Source organism: Corticium candelabrum, chromosome 21, assembly GCF_963422355.1.
Source record: "Corticium candelabrum chromosome 21, ooCorCand1.1, whole genome shotgun sequence".
In the NCBI taxonomy this organism is placed as follows: Eukaryota; Metazoa; Porifera; class Homoscleromorpha; order Homosclerophorida; family Plakinidae; genus Corticium; species Corticium candelabrum.
Genome location: NC_085105.1, coordinates 2,414,052 through 2,424,051, shown reverse-complemented (window position 1 = coordinate 2,424,051; position 10,000 = coordinate 2,414,052). Strand labels below are relative to the sequence as shown.

The following is a 10,000-nucleotide window of genomic DNA, read 5'->3' as shown; positions in this document are numbered from 1 at the left end:
TCTAAAACTATACCAATCCAGTAGGCGTTTATATTCTTAATTCGAAATCTATTAACTAAACACTACTCAGCTACAACGAGGCAATTCAAACCGAACCAATAGACAAGTGATGATCAACAATCAACTTGTTGAGAATATCAGATTGATGAGAAGGTATACGTACAGACTTACACGAAACAGCCAACTAATATACTATCGTACTGCAAGCTAGTATCTGTTGTAGAAACTTAGTTCAACATCATCGAGTGTAGGCACCGATGCTTGTCATTCAGGAACAGAACAGTCGTCCGGGGCCAAAGTTCCCGGATCAAACGCTCCCGAGGCTCCATTCTCAAAACGCTGGCAGCTTTCGTCCTACAGAATACACAACCAAGAGTGTTACACACACGAACCGAGAATAACCAAGCTTCATACCGTTTCTCCGTCAGAAACACGACAGTTGCAGTAAGCCTTGTTCGAATGCTCGCTACACTGAAGCTCGGGCTGACCGAAACCGCTGTCTGCGCAGACGCACTGCTGGCACACCTTCGATGCGGCGACGATTTCCCGCTTCTTCACCTCCGCAAAAGCAGCCGTGAATACCTCTCGAAACATATCCGCCTGCTGTGCTTTACGCAACGTCTCTATGTCCCAGACGGCGCCGCCGCTCCTCAAAGCCATTTCGCCATAATCCTTGTAAAACTGACAGAAACTCGCACCCGCCGCCACTGACAACGGATCGGAGTAGGAGATAAACGTGTTGCTGCGGCCGACGCCGAAAGAGTTGCCTTCGCTAGTAACCGCAAAGACGTCCGCACCGCTGTTGAGTTGTAGCGCAATATTCGCGATCACATTCAGGGTTATGTTGTTGTCTTGCAAAAGCTTGAGAGTCGACGCCGCTGTAAGACCGACGCCCGAACTCGACGCCTTGCGCGCCTCGTCGGTCATGAGAATAAAGTGTTTGACACAATTGCTAGGAAACTGGATGTTCTCAATGGCATACTTGATGGCATAGAACCCGTCTTCTAACTCGCCGTCGTGCCTTAATTGTTCAGCCGACTTTAGCAGGTCGGCCGCGTTGTACCATATGAGGCCGTTGTGCAGGATGAGTCGGACAGGGGTGTCTCTGAGACCGAAACCGACCATAGCGTAGAGGTTATGAATTCTCGATCCGATCGAAACGTCGAGCAGCGCCTTCTCTAGCTTTTGTATAGTGTTCGGCAGCCAAGACTGCTCGTTTCTCATTGATCCTGATTCGTCGATAATGACAGCAACGCAGGCGGACCTCAATTTTGTCCTCAACCTGTATAACAATTCGCCCTCTTTCAGTTTCTGTTCGCATGTTACTCCTGAAACACGAAGGATAGTTGACTAACTTACGAAACTAGCGACAATTAACTTCAGAAATCGTCGAGACTCGATCACTACAAGAGTCTCATTTCTTGTGTTTTTACCTGAGCAAGGCTTGTCTCTCAAGCACTAAATAAAGAGAGCAAACGAGAGTATTAGTTGAAAGTTCAAAAAGCAAAGAAGATGGAGGAACGAAATGCTGAACTCAACAGTATGCATGAACTGATGAAAGACAAACATGGCAGGCAAACAGGGCAGGCAGGCAGGCAGGCAGGCAGGCAGGCAGGCAGGCAGGCAGGCAGGCAGGCAAGCACGCACGCACACACACACACACACAACATTAATGCAAAACAATATGACTCACTCTCCACTCGCTTCCATCACAGTAGTAAAGTAGATTTCGATTAGGTTCATACCGAACCTGACCTTCCAGACTACCCGTGCACACATCAGCATTAATAGATATCTGTGCGGTATAACACAACTCCAATCCGGTTCCGCAACACAGTGACAACACAGCAACTCACCGTGTCAATAGAAGGCCCCGTTTCACCCTTCTTTCCCTGCAATGGAAACCGACATTGAAAACGGACAATGTGTTGACACTACAATAAAACCACATCCACACACCTTCTTTCCATCATTCCCGGTCTTGCCAATCACCCCCTTTTTCCCCTAAAATGAGAAAATCCTATACCCTTTTAGTCACATCATGCCAACCAATCACCAACACACTGTCTGTCCGCGCGCACCATCTCGTCCCTTCGCTCCCTGCACACACAATATTATAAGACACGCTATCGACCAATACGACGACTGCTGTAGATCACCGGTCGACCTCCGGACCCAATCGGACCTTCTCCGCCTGTATTCCCCATGACTCCCATCTCACCCTTCACACCTCTTGCGCCCTTTGCACCCTATTGAATAATTTCTCTTAGCAACCCGATTCTCTCAGAGAAAGAAGAAAACCAAGATACGCACAGGACGTCCGTCTTCGCCATCGTCACCCTGCACTCCCTTGGCACCCTGCAAATTAGAAAACAAAGAGCTCAACTCTAGACTCAAGTCCACCAAGTCAAAGCGGCAGGTAAGCAGTAACCTTTGTTCCATCTAGACCCGGAGTACCTTTTGCTCCTTTCACACCCTGAAAGAAACCAGATGCAGCATAATTGTGGAAAACGCTTGCACAGCAGCAAAACCTTGTCTCCACGGGCGCCTTTCGTACCTTCCACTCCTCGTGCCCCCTTGCCACCTTTACGACCCTAGTAGGACACAACCTGAGTTAATTTGTTGAGATAAAATAGTCAATTGCTAAGCAGAGACGAGGTCGACCCTCTAGTTATGAGCTCACGCACTTAGCGACATGACAGTGAACCACAATTATGTAGTAAAACAAGATAATGAATCTATCATAATGCGTACATAAAATACACTTAACAAGACACACACACACACACACACACACACACACACACACACACACACACACACACACACAAACACACACACACACACACACACACACACACACACACACACACACACACACACACACACATACACACACGGAATCATCGTCATCGAGCATCATCCCTTACCTGGTCACCGTCAGATCCAGGTGCGCCAGGCGCTCCAGGACGGCCCTATACAGGTCACCATCAAATAGATCGAATACTGCACATGAAAACAACGTTTTCCTACATGGCTCCCTTCGGCTCCATTTTCTCCATCCACCCCACGCGAACCCGGATTTCCCTACACCAAAATGCATCAACACATGTAATCTCTCTTCACAAACAAGGTAGTTAACCCATACCGCGTCTCCGGGATCACCGCCAGCTCCAGATCTTCCATCGACTCCCTGCACACTAAACTGGTACAATACATCACCCCAAACAAACAAACCGAGCGCTATACATCATCTCCTTTATCACCACGTGCTCCTTTCAATGCGGCATCTTTAGGCTGCAATACACATGCAAGTCAAGCATATAAGAACAGCAAACCAGTGAGCATAGTCACACACATACCCATGGCGGCCAAATTGCTGGAGGTCCACGATATCCTCGCTCTCCAGGGTTACCCTGTTCAATGCATTACAATATATACAACTGTCGAGACCCTTGAACTGGTGCATACATGTCGTCCTGGTCTTCCCTGAACCCCCTTTTCTCCCTGCCCGTGTATAACAATTCAAAACAGCGCATCAAACCAAACATTCCTGTTCCAGTGTTTGCAACTGTTTACCTTCAGGCCTTTGCAACCGAACGGACAAGGCTCGGGAGACGGCGGTTCTGCATACAAAAAGTATGAATCTAGACTCTGCAACGCGTATGTGGAAAAGACAGTCGCGACCGGCGTATATACCTGGATACTCGATCTTTTTATAAACTGTCGTTCCCTTTGTGTCTTCGTGCACTGCCAGGACGTTGAGAGCCGAGAGACACGTCGCAAGTGTCGCAAATCGCAACCTGCGGAGGAGAGTGACATGACAACAATGCACGAGGGGCGGGTGTCAGACCAGCTGACGAGCTCGGGCTCGAACGAACACATAGAAAAACGTGCGATCGACGTCGATTACAAGTCGAGACGTCGTCCGAAATTGTGAGCGCAAGTTTGCCGACGAGCGACGACGCTCCGTCGAGAAACACGCGACGCAACAGTCGACGGCGCCGCCGCCGCAAGAGGCTCGGCAGCGCGGACGCAAAAGGTTCACTTCTTACCACATTGTTGCTCCTCGACGGACAGCAAGAGCACAAAACGTTGACGTCTAGGAGGCCGAACAGCACGACTATTGTGTGGAACGATTTCTAATCGTTGGCGTCGACTCGCGTGATGCGTCGGCCGCGTTTAATTACCAGAGGACGTCAATGGCTCGCCCCCATCGCCTGGAACGTCTAAACAATTGGCAATCCCCCGACAAAGACGGCATTGTTCGGAGTCGGTGTGTTGAGCTAGAGCCGTGCGAGTCGAGAGTCGGAGCTCAGGACAAGAAGCGATGAAGGAATCAACTGCGTTTGGGTACGCTAGAGCGTCGAACCCTAGAATGTCATGTCGTTACACTAACTAATACAAAACTGTCGGCTTCACAGCTTCGTAGCTGCGTTGATTATCACGTTGTCCAACGTCGGAGCACATTTACCATTCGATCAAGGCAATAATTCTCTTTTTCTGAGCGTTTCACTAAGAGTCTGTCTATGCTCGTGTTGCTATGATAACCTACTCATCCTACGCTCTTCTTGTTGCTGTACAGATGTTGTTGATTACCACACGGGTGACGGCCACCATCATCCCCACTATCCATTCGAGCCGCCGGGATGTCCAGATACGTGTAAAGGAGAGCGAGTACGATCATATTAGAACGATCCTCGTCTGTGATAACTAATTAGTCTATCATTGTGCAGGGCCCTCCTGGCGACCGTGGAGAAAAAGGTAACAAGGTATGGAGCTGCTAATCTCTTTGCTGTGTAGAACTTGAAGTTTGTGATGGAAATATAATGATAGGGGCATGCTGGACATAAGGGATTTCCTGGCACTGTGCCCTGGGCTGCATGGGTATGTGAATATTGTGAGCAAATTTTCCTGCTTTTGTGGCAGTCTGATGTTAATTGTTTACAGAAAGGTCATGTTCGATATGGTGTCTTGGGTGAACAAGGACCTCCAGTTAGAGATGCAGTCTGATTTAGGTGAAAGAGTGAGTTGTGTTTATTGCTGTGTTATGTTTAAAAACAGGGAGATGATGGCCGTCCTGGAATACGAGGCAGGAAAGGAGTGAAGGTCAGAATGAAAGGCGTTTAGCATGAAACCAGTGTTCATGACACACACACACACACACACACACACACACACACACACACACACACACACACACACACACATTTACCCAAGCACACACACTTACCTAAGCACACACACTTACCCAATCACACACACACACACACACACACACACACACACACACACACACACACACACACACACACACACACACACACACACACACAGGCACAGACACAGACACACTCCTTTCCTTTTGCTGCATTCATCCCAATGAGAAACGCACAATGCAGGCCAAGGTCACCATAGACTATATCGAAGGAGTGGATGTGTGGATGTTCTCTGATGACAGAAATGCTCGTGGTTGTGGAGGCCTTGTCGGCAAAATGTTGGTGACAGTACTGACATTGACTAGTCAGAGACTGATCATGTTTCTGTCTCTGGTGGTTTACAAGGCACACAGACGTTATAGTGAGCTTGGTTTTGAAGGCTGCTGTTTCACACACACACACACACACACACACACACACACACACACACACACACACACACACACACACACACACACACACACACACACACACCACAAACAGGTAAACTCGCAACGTGCTAATTGTTATAGGGTGCTGCTGGCATACCTGGTGATCGAGGAGCAGATGGAAGAAATGGACCAAAGGTAGCAAATTGCTTTTGTCTTGACTAACAATCGCGCTCAAGTATACATACTACCAGGGAGAACCAGGAAATAAAGGACCAAACGGAGCTAGAGGCACCACTGTATGTATACATTGACTATACACTTCAATACATTGCTAACATCATTTGGTTAATAATCAGGGATCCCAAGGCTTGAAAGGATTTTCTGGAGATAAAGGCTTTGGTGGCCTCAAAGGTAACATTGTAAGTGTATTCAACACATATATATTCCATTCACATTAGCTCACATGATGATTATAAAGGGACCTATAGGCAGAAAAGGAGAGAAAGGAAATCCAGGCTCAACTGTGAGTAAAGAAAACACTCAAATCTAGTATCGATACACTGTAAATAATCGATCAATTGCAGCCAACTGCTGGAGACAAGGGAAGCAACGGAGTTCCAGGACTAAATGTAATGATAATAACAATTAGGTTATCAACTCTCTTGTGACCTGGTTCAACTGTAACTAGGGAGACGAGGGGATGACAGGCGACATAGGAGAGAATGGAGACAAGGTTCACTTGCTATCTGCACATGCGCAATTAGTGTTTTGCTATTGCACATTCGCAATGACTGTTTCTCATCAACCATTGTTTTACTCAGGGATTAAAAGGGCAAAAAGGAGCAAACGGGCCAGCGGGCATACAGGTGAGTGACCGTCACCCACTAGATTTAAATCAACTGCTCGCACTAAACAACTACTGACAGGGTAACCCAGGTCCAGATGGCACACCAGGCGACTCAGGACAAAAAGTACTACACAAGCTCATAAGTATGTTCGCAGCTATTACCTATTTGTAATTGTTAGGGTTTGGTAGGCTTGCGAGGCGCTAAAGGAAGCAATGTAAGAACACAATTGCGCATATGAAATCTAGTAACACAAATGGTTTCGTTTAGGGTTTAAAAGGAAACCAAGGAGATTTCATTCGAAAGGTATATCAATGCACTACCAGTCATGACGTAGTCACGTGACCAACTAAGTATATTGTCAGACAAGATACGATGCTGCTCCATGCGCACGTGTTCGAGAAAGTCAAGTCCGTTATAACCCAGAAACTAAAAAAGTTTACTTCTGCGATGGAAGAGAATGGAAGGTATAAAAACCAATACTAAACGTGTGTGTTAGATCATGAATAATCTGTTTTGCAGTGCCTGGTGTCGAAACCATGCAGCTCTGGATGAAGACTGAATGACAGAAGACCCATAGTACATACTGCCAGGACAATAGCTTATAGCCTCAGTGGTCTTTTACTGTTAACGGAATATGGATAACTTTCTTTCTACATAATCGCGTTCAACATTGTCTATTTCTTTACATCCAAGCCTGATTCATCGGCATCAAGTATCCACTGCATTTGTTTAGTACTAGATATCTACCCTTGTGAAACTACAATTTCTTTATCTTTGCTCTGTATGTAAACATATATTGCTAGTAAAACAATCGGAGCAAGCAGAAAGAAGTCGACAGTCGGTCTGAAGTCGTGAAGCAGCCACGAAACTGTTATGACGATAACAGTTGTCATTTGTGAGGCAAAAATATGAAACATATTGTCACGATACTTCAGTATCAATGAGACTGTAAGCCCCAAAGATGCACCAATGACGATCAATAGAAGAGTCAGCAGACTGTAACCATAGTAAAATCCACAATCAAAGAGGAAGCGGTGATAGAAGAGTATCAACGAGAGAGAACTAAAAAATATGCCGAAAATATAAAGTTTTGAGTTCTGAATGTAGATGCTCTCTTGTATTCCATTGTCCTCCTTTAGGATCTTTTCATTATAGATATTTGCCAGAGCCGAAAGACAACATGAGATAAGTACAAAAAAGTGGCCTTCGTACTGAGTAAAGATGCTTTCAGGTTCTTCCTCGGTGCTCATGTTAACTGCAACGAGAGTGTTGTAACTCTTAGCTTTGCATTTTTTAGTCACCGCCAGAGATACACTATGCTCATGAGCAGCATGGTTGACGCTGTGGGGTCCGTTGTGTTGCGATGTCTGCAACTTTGACTGGTTTGATAACGACACAATGGCAAGGAAGAGAATGCCTAGTGATGCCCACTGAGATAACGTTAGCTTCTGTCTGTAGATAAATAACAGTTAAATTGTAGCAAAACTAAAGCAACAGAACACGCTGTTGTTAGCTGAGAATATTACAAGAGGCTTGAGTATGGCTATAGAGCACAAGCCACTTGTCAGTAAGGTCGTCTCTGCAGGATACTGTTCATACATATTATCAAACACTTTAATAATTTTTCTTTCATGTAAAGACAAATCGTTTTACAAAATACAGTAATTTCTTGCCAGTCACTATAATTACTATTAATCTAAGTATTCATAGTAGCCCTTCAAACTAATAATAAAGCTAATCACAAATGAAAGTCTTCTCTAATGTTAATTGTTTCCATGACAATAATCAAACTTATGCCAGACAGGAAGTAAAGTGTAAGTTGAAGTCAGTCCTTGTCTAGGGGCATTTCCATGAGATAGGACTTTCCTATCCACTTTTCTCATGAGATCATGTCTTAGTTACACCATCCAGAAAACAAACAGTTAATACATCAATTGATGAATTAATCAAGTTGATCAATTCATAAAAGCTGCCCCCTGGTGGTGAGAAGTGGTCACATAGGAGAGACTTGTTTTCACAGAAATAATAACTATGACGTAAATCATTACTTATCATCTAATCACATTCAAGAACCTCAAACCAAATGGTTTCTATTTATCAACTGATAAGACTGTCCCATGGAGTGTAGCACAACCACAGACAAAACAGAGAATGACACATAACAAATGACAAAAGCAAGTCCCTGCTGATATAATGGCAAAAACCTAGTTGCTTCAATGACCTGCAAATCAAGTAGAAACCTTCCTATAGTTAAAGGGCACGCTCACTTTCATCGTTTTGAAACGGGTGCACTTTTTCAAACACCCAGTAACCGAGAGGAAATCCGCTCTAATTCGACTAAAGGCAAAGCTGATTGAAGTCTTTCTATAGCCTCAATTGGAAGGATGAAGACATTGCAGTAAGAGGTTGGGTTAGACCGCGTCTACAGTAGTAGCTAAGGTGTTTGTCTAGTTTTCAGAATTTCTTTGTCTAAAGTCTCAATTCTGTGAAATAAAGTTGCTACTTTTGGTTAAATATGACAAGCAATTTTGATTGGGGTGCCTTATGCTGTGCCCGTGACCAGAAGAGCACACACGTGTCATTCCCACACTTAGCATCTGCCCTAGTCAAGTCTTCCTCTGAGTAACCAAGCACACTCAAATTACAGTGAGTACCAAAAATTTGTATTGTTTAAAGCTTTTACACTACTGTCATGCCCGTCAATCGCTTAAATAGCCAGTTTGCAGTAGTTTTGTTGACTGACCTTAGCACATGCACAACCCTGGTAATCAAAACTGATTTTTCCAGGACACTTGAACATATGTTATGTGCAATAGCTAAGATGCAAACCCTGTCTCACTTGAGATCGACTCAAGTGTGCATGTCTGATCGTGAGCATACTGTACCCTTTTAACATTTGATGGTGACCAGCCAAAAAGAACTAGTACTTGAACAGTTCAGTACCATATAACCGATTATTTTTGCAGTCTTAAATGTCTGCAATTTGAGAATATAAGCAGAAGTTTTAATACTGCAAATTAAATTTCTGCGTTCCAACCAGGAAGGCAGTTACGGGTACACACATGTACATGTGTTGGAACAGTGACTGCCTGCATACTCAGAGGATAGGCCTAAATATTTGCGAATTATATTTATGCGCTTCGTGATTTCTTCACAGAATTCACAGAAATATCATGATCACAGAAACAACTGAATATGTGGTAACCAGTTTTGCAGTTGTATTGACCATTGCACATACACAACCTATAAACAGCAATACGAATGACTTACTGGTGATCAAAATTGATTTTCTTGCCAGGAAACTTGAGCATATGTTACGTGCAATAGCTATGATGCTATAGCTACCTCACGTGAGATCGACTCAAGTGTGCATGTGTGACTGTGAGCGTGCACCTTTAACCTTTGATAATGACTAGCCAAAAAAGTACTTTAGTATTTTGCGTTCAATTGTCCAACTCAGGCATACAATTATCCAAGGTTCTGTCATAGAAGTACCAAATCTAAAGAAATAATTATTTCAGTCTGATATGTAAAGTCAAACCCGCACACATTTCTTTCATGA

General features: G+C 44.5%; 3 protein-coding genes across 3 annotated transcripts in view; 1 reads left to right on the top strand and 2 right to left on the bottom strand.

Annotated features, from left to right (window-relative positions):
* Positions 1-107: 107 nt before the first annotated feature.
* On the bottom strand, positions 108-4,160 carry LOC134196387 (uncharacterized). Its single transcript, XM_062665500.1, has 20 exons — positions 4,056-4,160; positions 3,700-3,803; positions 3,580-3,626; positions 3,472-3,507; positions 3,363-3,416; positions 3,250-3,297; positions 3,149-3,193; positions 3,034-3,087; positions 2,931-2,975; positions 2,532-2,594; positions 2,432-2,476; positions 2,314-2,358; positions 2,160-2,249; positions 2,065-2,100; positions 1,960-2,004; positions 1,857-1,892; positions 1,694-1,795; positions 1,434-1,458; positions 415-1,328; positions 108-354 (listed from the first exon to the last, which is right to left on the bottom strand). Exons 1-20 carry the CDS (start codon positions 4,058-4,060, stop codon positions 265-267), a joined length of 1,929 nt encoding a protein of 642 aa, XP_062521484.1. The 5' UTR covers positions 4,061-4,160; the 3' UTR covers positions 108-264.
* Positions 4,161-4,234: 74 nt separating this feature from the next.
* LOC134196238 (collagen alpha-1(XXI) chain-like) lies at positions 4,235-7,096 on the top strand. Its single transcript, XM_062665322.1, has 19 exons — positions 4,235-4,353; positions 4,425-4,486; positions 4,586-4,677; positions 4,737-4,772; positions 4,837-4,887; positions 4,951-4,995; positions 5,065-5,109; positions 5,732-5,785; positions 5,842-5,886; positions 5,947-6,009; positions 6,069-6,113; positions 6,175-6,219; positions 6,279-6,323; positions 6,412-6,456; positions 6,517-6,561; positions 6,617-6,652; positions 6,706-6,741; positions 6,801-6,902; positions 6,958-7,096. Exons 1-19 carry the CDS (start codon positions 4,331-4,333, stop codon positions 6,988-6,990), a joined length of 948 nt encoding a protein of 315 aa, XP_062521306.1. The 5' UTR covers positions 4,235-4,330; the 3' UTR covers positions 6,991-7,096.
* An 85-nt stretch (positions 7,097-7,181) lies between these two features.
* The window catches only part of LOC134196237 (UDP-sugar transporter protein SLC35A5-like), a 9,060-nt gene continuing 6,241 nt past the window's right edge, over positions 7,182-10,000 (bottom strand). Inside the window, exon 5 of the mRNA XM_062665321.1 lies at positions 7,182-7,890. Coding sequence (XP_062521305.1) covers positions 7,182-7,890 — 709 coding nt within the window. The remainder of the gene's footprint in view (positions 7,891-10,000) is intronic.

Excerpts from the sequence above, each read along its gene's own strand:
- LOC134196238 (XM_062665322.1), top strand. The coding sequence starts at position 4,331 with ATGAAGGAATCAACTGCGTTTGG. Across the intron at positions 6,114-6,174 it reads AAGGAAATCCAGGCTCAACT|CCAACTGCTGGAGACAAGGG; the intron begins GTGAGTAAAGAA and ends GATCAATTGCAG. Across the intron at positions 6,742-6,800 it reads AAGGAGATTTCATTCGAAAG|ACAAGATACGATGCTGCTCC; the intron begins GTATATCAATGC and ends GTATATTGTCAG.
- LOC134196387 (XM_062665500.1), bottom strand. Across the intron at positions 3,508-3,579 it reads TCGGTTGCAAAGGCCTGAAG|GGAGAAAAGGGGGTTCAGGG; the intron begins GTAAACAGTTGC and ends ATACACGGGCAG. Across the intron at positions 2,005-2,064 it reads ATGGTGCGCGCGGACAGACA|GGGAAAAAGGGGGTGATTGG; the intron begins GTGTGTTGGTGA and ends TTCTCATTTTAG.